Raw genomic sequence first — 23,398 nt, 5'->3', positions numbered from 1 at the left:
TTTATATTACCCTTTTTAGAAAAAATTATGACAAAATCAATTACACATAAATAAATACATATTTAAAAAGTACCACATTAAATAAACATGTTATACAACTGTGACATGTAGTTTAATATAGAGAAGACGATGATGATGATAAGGAAGTTTGTAAGGGGATAGGCATGAAAGCACCATGGAAACCGTATGGAACTCTACATGGCAGTGTAATTTTTGCTATTGGCTCTGTGGAAAACTTCTTTGCGTCAATTATATGAACCTGCAAGAGAAAATTAGAAATATATATGTCTCTGTGTGTGTGTGTGTGTATATATATATATACATGTTGAACGAAGGTTGAAAATTGACTGACTTGAGATGTGCTAGTAGCTTCATTATGAACGAAGGTTATGATCCAGCCATCATCTTCTTCAGAACGGCCGCTACCAACAAAGCTTGCTCCAGTGCAAAATGTATTCTCCTCAAACTTGTGGAATTCTACTTTTATACGCTCCTCTTCCACACTACTTTCCTTCTAATTCAAATCTCGATGGTCATATATATATATATGTGTGTGTGTGTGTGTAGGTGTGCATATATATAATAAATATTTTTTTGAATACAATTCGACATTTTTCACTTATTAAACTTGTAATTTTTTAATGAAAAAATTTAAAATAATAAGTTATAATTAGATATTTAAAAAATTTCAAAAATAATTATAATTAATTAATTAAATTATAAAATTATAAAAATAAAAATAGATCTAATATTTTATTTATTTATTAACTTAATTTTTTACTTATAATTATTTTTTTAAAATCATTTTATAAAACTTAATTTTTTATTAAAAATATTAAAAAATTAACTATTTAAAATAAATAAATAAATAAAAATGTCTAAATGGTAAGAAAAAATATCAAATACTGAATTGTAACAAGTATAAAATGTCAAAAACCAACATTATAATCTTCAAAAAAAAAAAGACTGTCTCAGTTTACCTGATCAAACCCACTGTTTTGCTCTTGTAGGTACAGCTTTGCAAGACCTCCATATTTACACATGCCTGAAACAATTTTTATAAAGAACCAATCAAAGATTTATATGTAAGTATGTAACTTGTAACCGGCACTTGTGATTTATTTAAAGAGATGAAGTCACCTGCAATAGAGCTTGCATCTGCGTCAACAACTTGACAGTAGCCATATTTATTTTTAACGCCTGTGAAACATCCATTTATGAATGGAAAGTCCATTGAGTATTCCTTTGAAGTTAGATTTCTCTCCATCACCTCTCCAGTTTTCATGCTTAATCTCCATTCATAAGGACGACTGAGAAGTGAATCATTTTCTTCAATATCAACTGTTTTAACATTCTTAAATCTTTTCGAGAACCAATCAAATTTGTTCGAACCGAAATCAGGTCCCGGAACAATCGATTCAAGAGCTCTACAGCCAAGCGCCACAACCTGTTTGATCCACAATATTTTTGTAAAAATCACATTTAATAATTTTCAATCCACAACAGTTTCGACAGATATTATTACAAAAGTAGCTTGTATGTATAAATTAATTAATGTAAGTGAAGTTACCTCATCACCATCTTCAAAACAATTTAAGATGTGCAACGTGCAATTTGATTCCACCTCAAACCATTTGATTGAGTCTGAATCTCCATATCGAGGAATTACACCGATTCTTGCATATCCTTTCGTGTTATACTTAACTAATCTACGTGCCAATATTGGTTTCTAAAGTACATCAGATAAAACCTTTAAGATAGCAAGACATGAATGTGAATCAAACAATAATAGAAGTTGTATAAACTAAAGAGAATAGCACTCACGGGCCTCCAAGAATGAGCCTTTTTATGTCTAAAGTAAGTGGGTAATCCATGAAAATATTGTACCTGCAGTCATATAAAACATATGAATATATATATACACGTTCACATTAGATTCCATGAGCTTTAATATCAAGTTAAACAAAGGTATAACATTAGAGAGTAGAAATATATATACACATATTATACCTATATGTAACTCCTAATTCGTGGCTAAGGGTGCACCTCTCCAATTTGAGATCTACTTTATGAAGTAATTTGTTCCCATCAGCTGAAGTTTAAGATTTTGAGAATTGAAAATGTTCCATTATCATGGCTTGCAATGTATTTCATGCAATAACGTTAATGTTACGTACCAGATATGACTCCTAATTCAACAAAAGGTTTGGTTGCATCCACCCCCATGATAACAAGCTCTCCAGTATCTGGAGCTCTCTGTCACAATTTTAAAAAGAAATAAAGCTTATTAGACAAGTTCTAAAAAGTACTTGTTCTTGTAAGAATTTATAAGAAAGTTTTATGGTATTGACCTTTGGATGGCTAGTGAAAGGTCTGTGCCAACCTCCATTCACATCCCAATTACCCAAATTTTGTAAAGTGAAAATATTAATTTCTTGAGGTATATAATTTTCTGCAACTGAGTACAATTTCCCTGAATGCTCAAACACATTTGTGTTGCTAATGTCCTTGTTCACTTTTCCAAATCTTAACTGAAGTATTACAAATGAAATCAAACAGATCAGCTCTAAATTTCTCAACATTTTGCATTTAACAAAACTTTTATGAGGCCACGAGACACAATGAAAGAACATAATGGGTAAGGATGCTCACCAAGTTCAAAGCATAGGAGGACAAAATAGCAAATGGGTCACCTTCTATGGCAGGAAGAAATAAAGGCTTGTTTCTTTGTTTTTCTAATTTAAATGTTTCACTTTCAACATGTCTGTTTCTATAAATAACAATGAACTTCCCATTACTGTCTTTACTGAAATACAGGGCGTGAAGCATCCCTTCTCCTTCTATCCAACAATTACTTGACCTTCCAAACACAGATTTTGTTGATTTTAACCCTCCAAAAAGAGGGTTTGGCCCTGCAATTAAAACGAGTCATACAATTATCAAAGTGAAATTTTTCTATGAAACTTAAAAGAGCACAAAAATACTTAATCTAACTTCTTTAATAAACATGGAGGTTGTAGAGAAAATTTAAGATTAATACTTTGTTTAGATAAATTTTAGTGATGAGTAATTAATGTATGATAATGGTAGCGATGACAATGATACATGATGAGAATGACAAAAAAATTTTATGTTTAAATGACTGTGTATTAATGTATATTAATGATAACTGTGTTGTTTGAATGATAGAATGATATGGTTGTATTTTCACTCAAATTACTAATTTAATCATATTTATTATATGTAATAGTAAATAATATATGAGAAATATGTAATGAAAAAATAAATAAATTACATAAAAATATAATTAAATTAAATTAAATTTTTATATTTAATAAAATAAATAATTATTATTTATATTATCACATTAATTAAATTTTAATAAAAATAAAATTATTTATATATTAAAAACAAATTATTATAATTATATATTATTATATTAAATTTAAAATTATTTTAACAAATAAAAAATTAAAATGTGTTTGAAATAATTACATATCATGAGTTAATTTAAGAAAATGAGAAGAGAAATAAGGTATTTATTTGAAGGTGTAACTAAAATTAAATACATTTTATGAGACTCATCCAATTGAAAGTTGAAATAAACATAATTTTCTCATGTCCGTAAAATATCGTACATTAATTGATTATTATTTACTACTATCCAAAGAGAAGATGATTATTAGTGAAAAGACATTGTTAACCACTTAATAGTTAACTTCATCAAGTATCAATTCTCTTATATTCTATGTGTATATATATGTATATATATACATATATGTCTAGGGCTATAATATAAATCGGAGAAGGTTTAAATATTCTTCAAAAAGATTTAAGGGTAATAAGAGTTGAAGTTGTTCAATCTTAGATGAGACTTTAAATAAGCTTTCACTCACTAAACTTACGGTTTATAAGCTCGTGAGCAAAAAATCTTTAAAAATTTTTTTGGAAGTTCATAACAAGTTTTTTTTTACAAACAATTTATTAAGTCATTTCCTATAAATATAAGTTTTTAGATTAATTTCAAAAATTATTTAACATGATATCAGTGTTAGATTTATTGTTAATACATATTATTAAGCTGATAGAGTATATGTTAGAGAATAAATAAATAATTAATTAAATAATTTCTTGTCAACTTAAATATTTATTATAGTGATTGTAGCCTATTATTCAAGACTTCTAACATAACATATGACACTGCCTTCTTCATATATTTGTTATGTATATGACTTTGTCTTCTTTATAAAGACTTATGTTGGCATTGTACATATATTTTTGTTCACATTGAATTTTTCATCTTCCCAAAATACTTATACATCAAATATTTTTTGGATCAAAGTCTTTTACATTAAATTCAATCACTTCTCGTGAGAACTAAAACTAATGTAGGATAGATAGATATATATGTATATATATATATTTAAAAAGTTGGATATTTGTCAGCAGAAACTTTTTTTGTCGAAAGCAATGACTTTAGTTATGGTGTATTCAAAATATTTGGAAAGAAAAAACAGTTCAACTCGTCCAAGTATGCATATTCTTTCTCTCTACATGATATATAAAAATATAATCTTAATTATCACCTGACAAGGTTTACCATTTCTTATATAGACACCCTGTGGAAAGTTATTGGGAATTGCTCCTTCAATGGTGGAGACCACGACAGCTTCTCCCAACTCATCAATTGGAGCAAAGTTACTCTGCACGTACAAAAAACATCAATATATTATATATGTATATTCTACAAAAATCTCCCTTGCAAGTATCCACATATGAATATGGTAACCTGAGATGGCAGCAATGGCTGATCAGAGAATTTGAAAACAGAATCAACAAATGCATTCACCAGTCCCACACAAGTGTTCTTCATCGTTCCACCAAAATCAACATGCATTGACAGTTGATGAACCTCTCTTAACAATGTCTGTTAACCAAGAATTAGTAGGTAATAATATATTTACTGATTTAAGGAGCATATTGAAAAATTATTAAGCAAAATTTAGAGTATACCAAATATATTTACTGAATCTTTTAACTTAACTTTGTATTTACGAAAGAAGTAATAACTTTTTAAATGGAATAATATAGTAATTACCTTGAAAGTGGAGGGCAATAAGCGAGTGATATGATGATTGTTATTGGCTGACATCCGGGGTGTTTTAGCATAACAATTCACTTGCTGAAATGCTGCATATGAAGATGACATCTCTTTCTCTCCTCCCACTCTAATTGTAACTTCAATTATAACCCACCAACCCTAAATGCCTACTACTGAAACTAAAGGTTAAGAACACCTACCTTCACATAATATATACTTTGATATGACAAACAGAAGTTGGATGTGGTACTAAAGCACGTTGTTCTGAATGATATATGCCAAGGCATAGTCTGATATGACATGAGACAAATTGGATAAGGAATCAAAAGTACCATTGTCCTCTTTCACAGGGCATCTTCTAGTCTAAAATTCCTCCTCTTTTGTTTTTTTGTATGGATGTATTAATGGAAACTGTACTGAAACCTGGGTTTATTATAAAAAAAGTAGAGCAAAGATTATTTAATCTTCAAAGTATTTATATCATGTTAACATCACATTCGGATCAGAAAGCCACCAAATCAACGAAGCTTTTTTACCATGCATCTCTAGATACATAACAATAGAATCCACAAAACAGCATGACTAAATCACCTATAATTATGACGAAAATGAGAATTAGCTCCCAAAGCATAATATAAATTCAACAATAATAGAAAACATCAGCTCAAAAAATGTTATGTCTTGGTGATAAGTTCACTTTTCACTCAGTACTCATTCGAACACTATATATCTATTTATTAAGATGTCAAACTTACATTTTATTCGTGTACTCTCGAACATTATAATTTCTAATATTTTTTTCAAAATTTTCTTACAATGCTGCAAAGTGTATGAATAAAATATTATCAACTTTTTTTCACTTAAAACATAAATTTATAAATAACAAATATTCACTTGTAGTTGTCCACATAAGTTCTTTAAACTCAATAGAGAAGTCGTTATTGGTAAATGAAATAAGACCCTTTGTTCCTATAGATAATTTATCTCATACGCATTGCAATTAGCATTAGTAAAAAAAAAAAAAGAAACAGTGAAATCCCTACATATCATGTTGTATACACAAATATATAAAATTATACATATTAGGTAATCTAGATGCTTTACTCTATAAACTGAAGATCTACCTAATACAAGTGATAGCCATGATCAGAGCTATCAATATCCGAGTTACTCGTAGAATCCCAACTCACTTTCTTCATCATTCGCATGTCTTCAAGGCGGCTAATGCTACTACTAGGACTTCTATCATTTCTCTTCTGTTTTCTGTTCCTCAACTCCGATTTTCTAAGCCAGTGCTTTATAAGCAAGATTCCAAGGCCAACAAATATTGCTAAAGTACAACCTCCCCCAATAGACACTAAAGAAGCTAGCACCCAAACTGTTCCACGCCCATTTGGCAAAATTGTCCATATTGCAGCAATATAAGCTGAAGCCATAAATGAAGTTGATACCCACATTACCTTATGAGTCACTGTAAGTAATTTCATCATGGACTTTCGTTGAAAAGGGATAATACTAAGCAGAAATATAACTATACCCAGAGAAAGAAATAGTGCAACAATGTTACACACCATAAAGACCTTAAATGAGGTTTGTTTACCCATTATACTCTTTCCTGTTTCTTCGTCAAAACCTCCAGGTGGATTTATACCAGCAGCAAATGCAACTGTGGCTATTAAGACTGCCACAATAGTGATAGTGTTGCGTGCATTGCGCAATCCCTCGTTTTGGAATTCAAATTGCTTTTCACGGCGACGACTGTGGCCACGACGATGGTGGCGACGTTGGCTCGAACATTCAGATATCTTATTTCCTCTAGTTTTATGTATTTGCTGAGTATCTATCAAAAAAGATGGTAATTGGTTGCATCTTTTAGCTCCTGCTTCTAGTAAGGCTGGTACAATTGCAAGAGCACCTGAGTTGCTTTCGTCTAATTCAACCACGTCGAGAGCCGTGTATCCACGACGATTTGTTGCATTTACATCAACACCAAACTTGAGCAGGAAAGTAATCATCTATCATAATGCAAAATACCATAATCAGAGTGAAAATAAAATTAAGTCCTACAAGTTTTTTCTTACCTGAAAAAAAGAAGACAGAGAGCATGAATCTTGAGGGCTAAATACTTTTTTATAAGCAATATTAATTAATTTAATCCACAAACAACCTATTATTAATAATTTGAGATAAAATATAATTTATATTGAGGAAGGTAATGGGAAAAAGAAGACTTTTTCCTCTTTTATCATAATTATTAAGCATAATTTGTCAGTTAAATATACGTAAAAAAAAAAAAAATTAACTAAGGTCTGCTGAAAAGGCCAACCATAACCATTAAGAAACTGGATAAGGCTGCACATAAAATTTCTTCAGAAAAAATAATGGTGGTGGAAGGGTTGTCTATAAATATAGTCATTTGCTAGTTTTCTGGAGAATTGAGCCCCAAAAGTTTGTATAATCTAGCCTCTCAATACTTTGTGATTTGAAGTTCTTGTAGTGAAAAGCTCCTTCTTCATTCTTAGCTTAAAGGCAATTAATTTAACCCAAAATTATATCCAAACATTTCTTCAGTACATAATTTAGCCAAAAAATCCAGTATTTGAGCTAATCATTTCTAAACACATTATAAAAAATAATAATCTTTCTTACATCGAAAAACTACTCATGACCTCAAGTAACAATGAGCTTATTTTCAATAAAGTATGCAAAAACATTGAGTTTTCTTTGTCAGTAGATAAGTAAATCAATGGTTACCTAAATTTTGGCTTCACATAATTCTACAGATCAATGGGAAATTTTATTTCAACAATTTGGAGGTTATGCAAAATTATTTTCTATAGGCTATATAATTTTTTAGTGGGAGTTTGAAAATTCACTCATGACATATAACACACACACACACACACATATATGCAAAAAAAATTCTTTACAGGTCAAACGATAATCAATGTAACCATGAGCTATGGAAACACAGTTAAAAACAAAAAAAAAAATTGAGAAGTCTACAAGCAAAGTTTAAGCATATAGTAGCAACAACCCAAAAATTTAAAGACTTGTCAAGGTTCATTCTAACTGAGCTGCTAGGATTTCAATAGAAGGTGAAGTATTCCAAGTAAGGAATCAAAGAGTTAATCATGAAGATAAAGAAAACAAAAAAGATTTCAAACAAAAAACACAGTGCATGTTATAAAGGTCATGGAGGAAATTTCACGCCCTCAACAAAAAAAAAAAGCTTTTTGAGTTGAAGTGCACCCATGATGTGTGAACCAACTTTATACTTCTATTAGAATTTTCTGTCTTGAAAAAAATAAAAAAAAAAGAGTTATGATCAAAGAACTTACGGCAGTGAGTTTTCCTGCAGTTGCTAGATGCAATATCGTGTTGCCGTCGCTGTCGGGAAAGTTGGCAAGTTTTGTTATATTAAGCCTCTCAATTAAGTACTTGATAGTATCATACTGATTATTCTTGACGGCAAGATGAAGAATTGTATCTCCATTCTTGGTTATAAGCTCTGCAAACTCGAGACTCCATGAAAGTATCTCATCGATGATATTGACTCGGCCTTTGATGGCTGCTAAATGCAAAGGTGTCCTGCCATGGCAGTCTTGTAAAGTGCAGAAATCAGCATCTAATTTCAGTAGTTCTCTGGTTATATCTAAGTGGCCTTTGCTGCAAGAAATGTGCAAAGGTGTGCAGCCGTTTATGTCTCTCTTCCAAGCAAAATCTGGCCGGACCTTGAGTATTTCCTTCACAATCTCTGAAGTCAACGCATAGTCAGGAGATGGTTAACTACTAAAATTACCTTTCTTTTATATTTGATAGTTAATTAAAAAAATTACACCGACTCATATCATGTTAGTTTAAATGAATACATATACATAATATATATATATATATGTCTATATGTATGTATATACTTACTCTGTAATGAATCCATACATTTATATAGTTACCTTAATCATTCCCTTTAATAGGAGGGTCTAATACACAGAGCTTGTGCATTTCTAGTTACTTATATTCTTACTCTAAAAAATAAAATATATTAAATGGAGTTTGAAAGACCCAAATAATCTTTACAAACATTTATATATATATATATATGTACATAATATGGTCGAATTTTTGGGATTAAATTACGTAGTGAAAATTGATTTTTGGGGTAAAATGCAAAGAAAGTAAAATTTTGAGGGTTAAAAGGAGAAATCAAGAAATTAGAGGGTTAAGAAAGAAATTTGAGAAAATTGAAATAATGATATTATAGAAGGGGCTTACAAATAGCAGAGAGGGCTCAGCAATTTTGTTCATGCAACTACTTCGGGTTTTTTTTTATCTTGCTACACTACATCTATACACATATACATGACCGACTTCGTCTTTCTCTCGAGAACTTTCTACACATCTTCTCATTCTCTCCATCGCCACTTTCTTGGTCTTCTTTTCATTGTCTCAATTTATCATCATCCCAGAATTTTCATCTCAACCATCATTTTGATTTTTCTTCTTTCTACGCCCCTTTTACTTTGTCATTTGTTCACGTATTCTAAATTCTTCAATTTCTCTGTTGAAAATGCTTTAATGTCTCTTTAATGCTCACAAACTCTAGTTGAATTGATAAAGTAATATCACAACTCAATGTGCTTCATTCTGTTGTGAAAAATGAGATTTTCGGTCATAGTGAAGGTAGACATGTTGCCGCAACAAATGATTATTGGATTGATCCTTCTTTTATTGCAAGTCCAACAAGATTTTTCTAAGTCATATTACTTCATGTGTTGTATCACTTATTGCGATATCTTCCACTTATGCTAACGAAATAGCTATTCTTTTCTATTGTTAGATGATAATAAAATTATTTTAGATTTCTTATAAAATAAATATCCAGATGTGCTCTTCGGATCATTAATCGAACCTGCCAAGTCATTGTAGGTGTAGCTAGCAGGCTTTTTTTCTTTTTCTTTGACAAAACATATTCTAACATTTTTCATACCCTACAAGTACTTTAAGGTTCGTTTTCTTATTGCATAATGAATCTTACTTGGATTTTGCATGAAGCTAGAGATTAGATTAATTTAATAGGATATATCTGGTCTAGTGTATGTCAAGTAAATTAATGTCAACTAGCCTTCAAGTTAATCTTGCATATGTTTTTGGTGCAACATCATTCAACTTTAGCTCTTCATTTATAGTCAAAAGAGTTGATTTCAACTTGCAATCACTGATAACAAATATCTTCAATTGATCTTTGAGATATTTTTCTTGATAAATATATATTCTTCCTTTGGGTTGTTATGTTTCGATCCTAAAAAAATAATTCATCAATCTTAAACATGTCATCTCATACTCATGCATCATGATTTTCTTGAGTTCTTCAACCATTTTCATATTTGTTCCTATGTAGATGGATCATCCATATATGGATAGACAATAAAAAAATCTTGTTTACCTTCTTTTTTATACATAAAGTGATGGCTTACTTCGACTTCTTTAAAAACCATCGTCCAAAATAGCCATCTATTTTACTATTCTAGGCTCATGGTGCTTATTTTAAGTTATATAATGCTTTCTTGAGCCGATAGATTTTTTGCTTTTCGACTTTCACTGAATATATTTCTTGATACTTCACATAGACTTCTTCTTCTAATTCTCCATTAGTAAATGATAATTTGACATCCAATTGATATATTGATGGTTCAAACTAGGCTACTTAGGTAAGAAGTTTTCTGATCTTCTTCATGCATATGATTGGTGTAAATATTTCGTTGAAACTAACTCCAAGGTATTAGAATAATCCTTTGTAACACCCAAATTGATTTTGTGTAATTTAAAGTAATTTATAAATATAATTTTTTAATTTTAATTTAATGTAAAAATGAAGTAAATTGGATGAGGGATGAAATTGAAAATAATTTTGGGAAAAATGGGTGAAAATTTAGGTTCTCGGGGTATTTTTAAAAGAAATATCGGAAACCAGAGGTCATAATGCAATTTAGAAAACTTGTGCCATGTAAGATGTTCGGTCAGCAGCCCAAGGGAACCAGAACGCGCTGCGTGAAAACGGACGCTGATGTGGTGCCACACAGGAGGCCACGCGGGCGATCAGCGTGCCCGTGATCAAACTGCCTCGATCTGTTTCCGCGAGCACGGAAGGCCTGGATGCGTTCGCTCCTCAAACGCGATCGTACAGTTCATATTAGATTGCGAGGAACGGTCCATATTAGATCGCGATGAATAGTCCAGATTCACTCCTTATTTAATCGCGATCGGATGGTATAGATCAAATACGATGGATGGCCTAGATAAGACAAGGATGGATATAAATAATCATCTTCACACTAAACCCTAACCCTACCCGCCATACACCCTCGCTGGAAAAGAAGACCCAGCTGCCAGAAAGGAGAGCCCCTGCTACCCGCCGCCACATCGGAGCCCTTTCTGACCGTCAAAAGAGTTAAAAATTTCTCCATTTGCTCAAAATTTAATTTTAAACACTCACATGGCAAAATTAGAGTAAAAGAGCTGTTTGATTGGCCGAAAATCGTGGATAAAATCCGGCGGCGCCGCCGCGGAGAATTTCACAAAACATCTTCGATGAGGCCCTTCCCGATTCCCGTTCTGCCCAATTTTTTCACCGTTGTGATCCCCATTTCCTTCTCTATAAGTTGACCGGAGCAAAACACCCAACTGCAATGCGAGTCGGAGGAGCTGCCGCAACGGAGAGCCCTGCCGCCTGTGAGTTTCAATTTTTTGTATTTTTTTGGGTTAACCGAGGCCTTTTAATGTATTTTCTCGTAGGGATTGATGCAAAATTAACCGAATTCGGTCAAAAATAGCCGACCCAAGGCGGACCACCACCACTCACAGTGGCACCATTGCCGGAGCACAGCAAAGCCGCCATGCCGGAATACCAGAATTGGCCAAAGTGGGTCTTGATACTGTTTTTGGATTTTTTTGGGTTATTTGTTGGTACTTGTAGCACGTTTTAATCTCCGAAAAAAAATTCAGGGAATTCGAGAACCGCCAGTAGGCGCAGTCAACAGTTTAGCCTTTCGGGCATCAAATTGAGTAAGAATCTCTCACCATATTCTTTGTTATATAATTGAAGTCTAAATAAATAATAATACGGTATTTTATATAATTTAAAAAATATTCATAATTAATGATGGATTACTAATGGAGCCAGAACGAGAAATTACCTACGGTGGTTCTGTTGATTATTTTTATAGTTTTAATGCACAATAGTACCTTATTAATTGATTTTATAGTTTTAAATACATGCATTGTTTGATTTATGTGATTACGATTGAATTAGAAAATGATAACTAAAGAAAAATGAAAAATTATGTGATTAAGTAAATGGATGAAACGACAGCCTTACTGGATATCCTGGGAGATGGTGGACGGACTGGGTACAATAGGAAATCCTACCGTGAACGTTGTCTCACACTGGACGGAGTATCAAGACTTGGTTATTCGGCACTCATACCGGAAGGGGTATTGGGGTTTAATAATTTGGCGCTCATACTGGACGGGGTATGGGGACAGCCCATAATTGAGAATGTTAAAAGAAAGGGTTCACGCGTAGCGGGGACATCTCTATGAACCCCCATGGATACCAGTAGACTGATAAAAAGTGACAGTTGTTATTTCGGTTATTTGAATATGAAATATAATATGTGTTATGTTGCCAATTACATATGAAATCATGATATGTATAATGTTATTGTTTCTATATATTATTTTTGTAAATCTCGCTACGGTAAGTAGACGGTAAATAGTTTTATTATTAATAAATACATTTATTTAATTATGTGCTTCATTAGTTGTTTTGATTTTCTACCAACCTTCATTTCTGTATCGGTAAGTTGGCATAATATTTTTACTGGGTTAGTGTAGCTCAGTTCTTATTTAATCATTTCAGATCAAGAGTACTAGGATCCAGAATCTGATCCACAAGAGGGTTGCGAGTATGATGCTAGTTTTATTTATTTTTCACATATTTTCTTTTTTTTTTGTATTTCTTTTAAAAAGGTAATTCTCGTAACACTATTTGGTACTTTAAGTTATTATGTAAGGAATGTAAACCTTAACTATTTATTTCGCTTCCGTACTTAAGTTATAATTATTTCTTTGAACATTACGGGACCGTTATAGTTGGTATCAGAGCTGCGTTTCTCGGACCCATTCCTTACATAGATCCTTAGAAAACACCAAAAAATAATAAATTGTCACTCAACCATTCATTGTGAAATGCATGTACAGATAGATGAGGTGAAGAAGATCTCCACTAAACTGAAAAGCTCGGGAGGGTTCTCTTAGAGATTATATTGACCGGTTATTTGAAATGGTAGAGAGACTCATTGCTACCCAGTAGGTCCGGGAGGAAAGGAATGAGCTACTTGACCCTCCCCCGCCACTACAAGTTGAGCCACCCTTACAGCGAGAGGATCCCGAGCCACCCCAATATGACCCTGTTCCTCTACAGTACTACCCAGCACCACCACAGTATGATCCGGTGCTCCAGCCACCGCATCATCCGGCACCACCACAGTACAATCCGGTGCCTCCACCGTATCATCAAGTACCACTGCAGGGCTATCTGATCCATCCTCAGCACAGTCTAGTCCCTCATCCACGGGACCCAGCTCCTCTAATGATGGACTCAGGCTACATACAAAGGTATAAAAGTCTAAATCCTTCTATTTTTGTAGGGGAATTCTCATTTAAAGAGGCCGAGTTCTGGTTATCTGAGACAGATAAGGCCTTCAAGACCCTCAGGGTGATCCCCTAACAGAAGGTCATCCTTGCTATCTACATGTTAGTGGGAGAAGCAGACCGCTGGTGGCAACTCAAGTAGACCGCCTTGCCCTTTCCAGTAACTTGGGAACAGTTCTTGACGGCCTTTCATGCAGAGTACCTCCTAGAGTATCTCCGACATTTGAAGAAGATGGAGTTTGCACACTTGGTCTAGGGGGACATGACTGTATCAGAATATACTCGAAAGTTCCTAGAGTTGGGTCGATGTTCTCCCGAGAGCATGATGGATGAAGGTAAGAAGGCTAGAAGGTTTGAGTGGTGTCTCCGTCTTGAGATCAGACAGTAGTTGTTTATGCTCGAGCTCAGTACTTATTCGGTTGTTCTGGCCAATGCACAATTAGTGGAGAGGAGCCTTCGCGCCTTCCCTCAAGCAGCAGGGAACCCCAGGTCCTCAGCCCCACACCACAGATAAGCATTTACTGCACTTGTTCAACAGAACAAGAGACCCAGGTCAATGACTCAGGCTCCCCCTCAAGTTCCAGCAGCAGGACGCGGCAAGATCTGCCAGCATTATGGAAAGAATCTTGGGGACCGACCCTGCTATCGCCTCAATAACACTTGCTACATATGTGGTAGCGCCCAACATTATGCAATGGAGTGCCCGAGAAACCAGAAACAGGTCAGACCTCCTATCTAAGGCAGGGCTTACAATCTCACTCAGCAAGATATAGAAGCCAACCCGGACGTGGTACAGGGTATGTACACTATGTGTAACCATCTTGCTCATGTTTTGATTGATACTGGTGCATCGCATTCATTTGTTTTATATATATTTGCATCAAAATTAAATATATTACCTGAAAAACTTGATTCTGCGTTGTTTGTGTCTACTCCTGGGAGTAGGACACTACTGGGGGAGGTTGTGTACAGAGCTTGTGTCATAGATATAGCAGAAAGATAGTTGAGTATGGACCCGATAGAGATCGATACGAGGGACTTTGATGTAATTTTAGGAATAGACTAGCTATCAGCGTATCACGCCACTGTAGATTATTTTAGCAAGAAGGTTGTATTCAACCCTCCTAATGAGGAGTCATTTATAAATTAATAAAATCATTTAACATTTATTCCCTCATGGTAAATTTTCTTATTATCAAGTAGTTTAACCCAGCTGTTTTCTCTAACTAGGCAAACCCAATAAATATATTTGTATTCAAGAGATTCCAGTAGTTCGAGACTTTTCAGATGTATTTCTAGACGAACTACCTAGACTGTGAGAGGATATAAAAGTTGAATTCACCATAGACCTTCAGCTAGGCACGCAGCCTATTTCGGTTGCTCCTTATCGCATGAGCCGCGTTGAGATTGAAGAACTAAGGAAACAGATTATTGAATTGCAGAACAGTAGATTCATCCGACATAGTGTGTGCCCTTTAAGTGCCAGAGTCACATTTGTAAGAAAGAGAGATCAGACGTTGAGGTTATGTATTGATTACAGAGGTCTGAATAAGGTCACGATCAAGAACAAGTATCCCCTCCCCAGGATCGATGACCTCTTTGATCAGTTGTAGGGTGCCCAGGTCTTCTCCAAGATGGACCTGCGTTCAGGTTTCCATCAGGTAATTATCAAGACAGAAGACATCCCAAAGACAGCATTTCGAACCAGGTACAGACACTATGAATTTCTAGTCATGCTATTTGGACTAACCAACGCTCCAACTATCTTCATGAACTTGATGAACAGGATTTATCAGATAATTATTATATCAGTTTGTCATTGTGTTCATCGATGACATCTTGATTTATTCAAAAAGCAGAGAAGAACACACTCATCATCTGACTCAAGTCTTGCAGGTTCTTAGAGAGAAGAAGTTGTATGCCAAGTTGAGTAAACATAGGTTCTGGCTTGAGCAGACTACCTTTTTAGGGCACATCGTATCAAAAGAGGGTGTGTCAGAGAATCTCGAAAAAGTTGAAGCAGTGCTCGGTTGGAAAAAATTGACATCGGTTAAGGAGATCCATAGCTTTCTGGTGATGGTAGGTTATTACCGCAGGTTTGTGAAAGGATTTTTTAGTATACTTGCTCCTTTGACTCGGCTCATAAAGAAGAATGTCAAGTTTGAGTAGAACGAGTACTGTGAAAGAAGTTTTTCAGAACTAAAGAAGCGGCTGACTACTGCACCTCTATTGGAGTTGTCGAGTGGATCAGGTGGACATACAGTTTACAATGATACCTCCTACCTAGGGTTGGGTTGTGTTTCGATGCAGCATGGGAAGATCATAACATATGGGTCCAGGAAGTTAAAAAGTCATGAGAAAAACTACCCCACCCATGACTTAGAACTGGCTGCAATTATCCACGCCTTGAAGACTTAGCGCCATTATTTGTATGGGGAGACTTTTCAGATCTATACCGATCATAAGAAATTGAAACACATATTCACTCAAAAGGATCTCAACATCCGTCAGAGAAGCAAATGGACCGGTCTATTGGCCAAAAATTGCGGGTAAAACCTGGCGCCGCCACCGCGGGAGATTTCACAAAACACCTACGATGAGGTCCTTCTTAATTCCTGTTCTGCATAATTTTTTCACCGTTGTGATCACTGTTTCCTTCTCTACAAGTTGACCGGAGTAAAATACTCAATCGCAACGTGAGCCGGAGGAGCCACCGTATCGGATAGCCCCACTATCGGTGAGTTTCGATTTTTATATTTTTTTTGCCAATCGAGACCCTTTAACGCATTTTCTCATAATGATTGATGCAAAATCGATCGAGTTCGGTAGAAAACAGTCAAAAACAACCGACCCGAGGTGAACTGCCGTCGTACCAGAATTTTAGAATTGGCCAAAGTGGGCCCTGACATTGTTTTTGGGTTTTTTTTTTGGGATATTTATAGGTACTTATAGCGCGTTTTAATCTCCGAAGAAAATTTCAAGAAACCCGGAGACCGCCAGCAGCCGCAGTCAATAGTTTAGCTTTTCGGGTATCAAATTGAGTAAGAATCTCTCACCATATTCTATGTTATAGAATTGAAGTCTAAATAAATAATAATACGATATTTTGTGTAATCTAAAAAATATTTGTAATTAATTACGGATTACTAATGGAGCCCGAACTGGATATTATCTACGGTTGATCTGTTGGTTGTTTTTACAATTTAAATGCATGATAGTACCTTATTAATCGATTTTATAATTTTAAATGCATGCATTGTTTGATTTATGTGATTACGATTGAATTAGAAAATAGAAACTAAAGAAAAACGAAAAATTGTGTGATTAAATAAATGGATGAAACGACAGCCTTATTGGATATCCTGAGAGATGGTGGAGGGATCGGGTACAATAGGGAACCCTACCGTGAATGTTGTCTCTTACCGAATATGGTATCGAGACTTAGTAATTTGGCACTCATACCGGACGAGGTATGGGGACGGTTCGTTTCACCCACATACCGGACGAAGTATCGGGGTTTAATAATTTGGTACTCATACCGGACGGGGTATGAGGACGGCTCGTAATTGAGAATGTTAAAGGAAATGGTTCATGCGTAGTGGGAACATCATTATGAACCTCCATGGATACCAGCAGGCTGATGAAAAGTGACAGTTGTTGTTTCGGTTATTTGAATATAAAAGTATGATATGTGCTATGTTGCCAATTACATATGAAATCATGATATGTATAATGTTATTGTTTCTATAGGTTGTTTTTGTAAATCTCGCTACGGTAAGTAGACAGTAAATAGTTTTATTATTAATAAATGCAACTTTTTAACTAAGTGCTCTATTAGTTGTTTTGATTTTCTACCAACCTTCATTTCTGTGTCGGTAAGTTGGCGTGATATTCTTATTGGGTTAGTATAGCTCATTCCTTATTTAACCATTTTAGATCAAGAGAACCAGGATTCAGAACCCGATCCACAAGAAGGTTGCGAGTAGGATACTAGTTTTATTTATTTTTCGCCTATTTTCTTTTTTTTTTGTATTTCTTTTAAAAAAGTAATTCTCGTAGCACTATTCGGTACTTTAAGTTATTGTGTAAAGAATATAAACCTTAACCATTTATTTTGCTTCCGCACTTAAGTTATAATTATTTCTTTGGATATTCTGGGGCCATTACACCCTTTGCAATTAGTTAAGTCTTCTACTTTGAAATTATGACATCTTATCTATATTTTGTCTTGTAAACCCATTTTAACTCGATTGTTTTTTCTATCTTTAGGTAGATCTACGAGTTCCCAGGTGTTATTCTTTACAGTAATTGTTTTTCTTCATCTATTATTTTAGATTAAGTTTCTTCTTTAACTTCTTCAAAATTTTGAGATATCAAAAATACAACATCATAAGTTCTGTAAATTTCTATTACGAAACCAACCTTTTGTAGTGGTGTTTCGAAGCTTGAATTGATCTCTTATGATGGTATGGAGCTTGAAACTTAGATTGATTAGAGTTAGGGCAAGCAAATTGATAATAGATTGTTGTTGTGGATAATTTTCTTCTTTGTTATAAGATGTCAACCCCTCAAAGATAACATCTCGAGAGAATATGAATTTTTTCATTTTTGACTAGATGATATCCTTTGGATTGTTACTATAATCGATAAAGATGTACTTCTCACCAAATTTTTCTCTATAATGTAAAGGAATATGAGAAAGGGCAGTGCATCCAAAAACTTTAAGAAAATTTACCTGGAGTTTTTGTCCCTGCCATCCTTTGCAAGTGATCTTGTTTTGAACTACTTTTTATTTGTGATCTATTAAGAATATGGGATTGATCATAATTTCTCGTCAATAAAGCTCCATAAAAAAGAATGGCACTGTAGAAATAAAGATAAATCTCTCGAAGAACTAGTTAGAATAATGTTGTGAGAACATGATTTACTTAAATACTTATGGGTTGAAGCTGTAAAAACAATTTGTCATGTTTTGAATAGAATAATACTTTGATCAACTCTTTGAAAAAACACCTTATGAGTTATGAAAAGAAAGAAAACCCAATATAGAGTACTTTTATGTCTTTAGGTGTAAATATTATATTTTAAACAATAATAAAAATAATATTAGAAAATTTGATGCCAAATTAGATTAGGGAATCTATCTTGGATATTCTACCTTAAGCAAAGCATGTAGAAGGTATAACAAGAAAACTCTTATAATAGAAGAATATATGCATCTTGTATTTGATGAAAATTGTCTATGAAAGCAATATGATGAGGAATGTGAAGTTCGTTAAACGAACATCATAATAAAAAGACCTAGACAAAGTGAATGAGATTAAGTCTCATCCACAATCTGAAACGTTAAATAAAATCTTGAACTAACACATAAAGACTTCTGAAGAAGCTAAATGTATATTTATGGTCATTCAAAAAAAATCACTAGGAATGTTTCACATGGAGTGAAGACTAGAGTATCATATAGAAATGAACATTAATTGATCGCTTTTATTTCAAAAATAGAAGCAATGACATTTTAAGAAGTAAAAAAAAGATGAAAAATATATACTAGCTATATAGGAAGAACTAAATTAGTTTGAGGGAAAAAAAAGCCTAAGAATTATTACCTAAGCCGAAAGATAAAACCATTATAAGTACCAAATGGTTCTTTAGTAATAAAATAGATGAAAATGGAACTATCACTAGAAATAAAGTCATAATGGTTGCAAAAAGTATAATCAAGAGGAATGATTGATTTTGATGAGACCTTTCTATTACTGAAGCGATTAAGATACTCTTAAAACTTTACATAATTCAAAAAGTTCAAAATTTTTTAAATAAATGTTAAGAGTGCATACTTAAATGGATTTAAAAAAGAAGTATATGTTAAGCGACTCCAGAGATTTATAGATCGTTATCATCCTGATCATATAAAAAAGCTCACTAAAAATTTTTAAATTTCTACCACGTAATGGATTTAGTAGAGGTCAAATAGACAAAACATTGTTCACTAAATCCAATGGTGAAGACATTTTAATTGTCTAAATTTATATGGATGACATAATATTCAGAGCCAATAACGATAAGTTATGTCAAGAATTCTTTATTTGTATAAAATTAGAATTTAAAATGAGCATGATTAGAGAATCGAACTACTTCCAAGGTACGTAGATTAAACAACAACGTATCTCTTCCATAAATCCTAATTTATTAAAGATCTCTGCAAGAATATAGATTATATTATGCTAAGTTTAATCCTACTCACATAAGAACATCTACTAAACTCTACAAGGGAATGATAGGATTTCTTTATACTTGATAGCCAAGAGGCTTGATATAATGTTTAATGTATGCATATGTACTAGATTTCAATCCAAACCTAAGGAGTCGTAGTTGCTTACTATTAAATGAATATTTAAATACTTAGTTGACATAAGCATTAAGGTTGTGGCATTCTAAGAAGAGCACACTAGATCTGAATAGCTAGTCAATGGCTAAATTTGAAGGATGTAAGGTAGATAGAAAAGCACAAGCAAAACTTACTAGTTCCTAATAAATATGCTTGTCTTTTAGTTCTTATCTACCACTAGAGTAAAATATATTACACGAGAGTAGTTGTACACAAGTTTAATGGATCAAGAAATAGCTCATAGATTATGAAATAAAGATAAACAAAATTCTTATTATGTGTGATAATATTAGTTCAATTAACTTAAGCAAACATTTCATACAGCATTTAAGGACTAAACATGTTAAAATTAGAAATAATTTCATTATAGATCATGTACAAACTAAACAAAGTTTGAGTGGAACTAAGGAGAATAGAGAACATGTTGAGTCTAAAAAAAATTTAAAGACTAATCAAAGAGTTTTCATGCTCTTGCATGCCACTACCAATCGCTATGAAATAATCCTCCAAAATTTTTTAGTAATATAAGTAGTCTTTAAAGAAAAGCTCTCCTAAGTCAGAATCGTAATACCAATTCTTCATAATTTTCTTTAGCTATTTAAGTATTTGGTATATGTAGACGATTATGTTTGAAAATAAGACATACGACAGACAATCAGAAAACTATTAGACACGATATCTCTTTAATGGTAAATAGTTATAAAGTATTTTTTATAAACTCGACTCTCCTAAACTGGTTCCTAATTGTAACTGGAGTTTGAAAGCTTGATCGCCAAAAATGACTCTTAATTCTACATACTTGCGAAAACTATTTTTGTAATTATTATTTGTACAACCGTCCTATGTTATAATATGTATGTATAACCAATAATAATACCTTTACTTAACTTTTGATATTTTTATTTTGTAAAAGTTTTCAATCTTTATAAAGATAAATATTAAAAATAATTATAACATATGATAAAATAATAGTTTAGGCATTTAAAAATCCATATTGACTAACAATTGTGGGCGTGGAGGTAGGAAAATACCAGCAGGGAATAAGATAATATATGAGAAAATAATATTATTGAACTTTCTTCCTACGTTTACTGAGACAAAATGTGTATTTGAGTCGTCAATTTTGACATTAAAGCATTAAATTATCTCAACTCCATAATTAGTCTTATTTTGTTAATACCATAATTAAGATATAATTAATCAACTAGTTAATATTTTAAGTAACATATTATGAGTTCAATATTTTAAAAAAAGTGAATTTTTTTTTTAACAAAATTAAAAATTTTATTACATAGATATATATATATATATATATAAATGTAGACAGGTGATTATTTGACACTTGAGGTCATATTTTTAATTTCAATTTTATTAGGTTATTTTTTATTTTAAATTCATAACACACATAACCTTAAGGCCTTGTGCTTTACTTCTTTTCTTGGCCCTTAGATTAAGGTAATTATAAATTTAAGCAAATTTTAAAATTTTGGTAGAAATTATATGAAATTTTGTTAATTTTTAATAAAATTTTCAATTAACTTTTCCTTCTTTTATTTGAATTTTTTTAATTAAATTAAGTATAGGCTGTTTCATAATAAATCTTATAATGGTAAAAAAGTATATATATTTAGATTTTTCATTGGAAAACTATACATATATATATATACACAGACACGTAATGGTAATAAATAAAAAAATAAATAAATCTGTTAAATAATTCACCAAAACAGTAGAAGTAAACATACGTACATACATATGCATATAGGTATACATATATATACGTACCTGTATGGCCGCCAGAAGCTGCGACATGAAGGGAGGTAGTAGTAAACCCATCTACCTCCAACATGAGAAGCCATGGAAACCCTAAAAGAAGCTTTGCCACTTCGAGCTTTCCGTTTCCGCAGGCCACAAACAAGACGGTCTCTCCGCCGCCATTGACCTTGTAAACCACCAAAGGCTCTGTTTCCACCATTAGTCTCACCACCTCCGTCATCCCTTCGCTGCATGCCACATGCAATGGTGTCTCCATTCTCTCGTTCTCCGCCACCACCAACTCCGGCCAGAGCCTCACGATCTCCCGAGCCAGCTCGATGTGCCCGAACCGAGCCGCCAGGTGCAGGATCGTGTTTCCCGAACCAGCGGTTGTCTGTTCGGCTATGGCCTCGTTTTCCGCCGCCAGGTGCAGGAAGCTCTGCGTGTCTCCTATGGTGATGATCTCTTGAAGGTGCCTGTCCATGTCTTGCAGCTAAAAATGATATGGAAATCGAGAGAGAGAGAGAGATATAGATAGAGAAACACAAAACACCATATATATATATATATATATATATATATATACATACATGTATTTATAGAGTGGTGGGGTACTCACCATGAAATTTCTATATGGTTGCTCTGCGGCAAATAATCAAAAAGTTCTCCTCTTACTTTAATCAAAATCAAAATCAAAATAAACCGGGTACAACAATGTCTGTCCCTACTGCAATAAGTTCTAAGAAACTACTTTTAATTTTCTCTATAAAAATTATTTTTCGTTTTTCCAATTATATAATTAAACTATATATTATGCATTTCATGTATCTCTTGATAATAATTACCAACTGTTGTTGTATTTGCTTGATTATTTCTAACCATACAATAAATTCTGACCACTTGATTTGAAAAGTCAAAGAAAACTTGCTACCTACTTACCGGCCCCACTCCACCTTTATTTTTATTTTTTTTGCAAATTCGTTTGCACTCTTTTCTTCTCTCTTATTTGTATTTTCTTTCTTTCATAATAATTTTTAATGGGGAAGGAGGAGGTTTGAACTTTCAGAATCTAAATAAATGCTTGCAAATTTTATTTTAAATGATTTAGAAATTTAATTTAATTTTACCTTCGCTAAATTAGATTTAGTTAGCAGATCTATTCGTATAAAAATATATGATTTAACTTGTTAGAACTTATTATTTGTATTATTGAAATTATTTATTATTATTAGTAATACATATGAATGAGATTTTTGGTCGTAAGATCTAAATTAAGGTATGTCAGGATTCCGTTTTGACGTTTAATTCATCAATCGGATTTTGAGAAAAAAAAATATTAAATTTAAGTGATTTGAGATAATCTGAAAATTAAAAAAAAAAAATAGTAAGGGCAAAAATGAAAGTTTAAATTTTTGGGATAATTTTGAGATAATCAAAAG

General features: G+C 32.9%; 2 protein-coding genes across 2 annotated transcripts; both read right to left on the bottom strand.

The window, feature by feature from the left end:
- On the bottom strand, positions 1–5,799 carry LOC148252914 (carotenoid 9,10(9',10')-cleavage dioxygenase 1-like). The gene is made up of 13 exons (XM_088207841.1): positions 5,099–5,799; positions 4,790–4,927; positions 4,601–4,703; positions 2,653–2,912; positions 2,352–2,531; positions 2,178–2,256; positions 2,011–2,092; positions 1,825–1,887; positions 1,571–1,709; positions 1,141–1,447; positions 981–1,045; positions 353–514; positions 1–259 (listed from the first exon to the last, which is right to left on the bottom strand). Exons 1-13 carry the CDS (start codon positions 5,207–5,209, stop codon positions 113–115), a joined length of 1,836 nt encoding a protein of 611 aa, XP_088063967.1. The 5' UTR covers positions 5,210–5,799; the 3' UTR covers positions 1–112.
- A 135-nt stretch (positions 5,800–5,934) lies between these two features.
- LOC110822065 (uncharacterized) lies at positions 5,935–22,556 on the bottom strand. The gene is made up of 3 exons (XM_022052069.2): positions 21,990–22,556; positions 8,443–8,858; positions 5,935–7,116 (listed from the first exon to the last, which is right to left on the bottom strand). The coding sequence occupies exons 1-3, from the start codon at positions 22,441–22,443 to the stop codon at positions 6,226–6,228; spliced, it is 1,761 nt and encodes a 586-aa protein (XP_021907761.2). The 5' UTR covers positions 22,444–22,556; the 3' UTR covers positions 5,935–6,225.
- Between the last annotated feature and the right edge of the window lie 842 nt (positions 22,557–23,398).

This window comes from Carica papaya, chromosome 7, assembly GCF_054855325.1.
Source record: "Carica papaya isolate Zhongbai chromosome 7, ASM5485532v1, whole genome shotgun sequence".
NCBI lineage: Eukaryota > Viridiplantae > Streptophyta > Magnoliopsida > Brassicales > Caricaceae > Carica > Carica papaya.
The sequence above is the reverse complement of the archived record's forward strand: the minus strand, read 5'-3'. Positions and strand labels throughout refer to the sequence as shown.

Bases quoted from the DNA above. Each gene is read 5' to 3' on its own strand.
- LOC148252914 (XM_088207841.1), bottom strand. From the start codon at position 5,209: ATGTCATCTTCATATGCAGCATTTCAGCAAGTGAATTGTTATGCTAAA. The intron at 4,704-4,789 runs GTTACCATATTC...TTGTACGTGCAG, and splicing joins AGCCATTGCTGCCATCTCAG to AGTAACTTTGCTCCAATTGA. The intron at 1,710-1,824 runs GTGAGTGCTATT...ATTGGCACGTAG, and splicing joins AGGCTCATTCTTGGAGGCCC to ATTAGTTAAGTATAACACGA.
- LOC110822065 (XM_022052069.2), bottom strand. From the start codon at position 22,443: ATGGACAGGCACCTTCAAGAGATCATCACCATAGGAGACACGCAGAGC. The intron at 8,859-21,989 runs GTACGTATATAT...CGTTGACTTCAG, and splicing joins AGCTTCTGGCGGCCATACAG to AGATTGTGAAGGAAATACTC. The intron at 7,117-8,442 runs GTAAGTTCTTTG...GCATTATGATAG, and splicing joins CTGCAGGAAAACTCACTGCC to ATGATTACTTTCCTGCTCAA.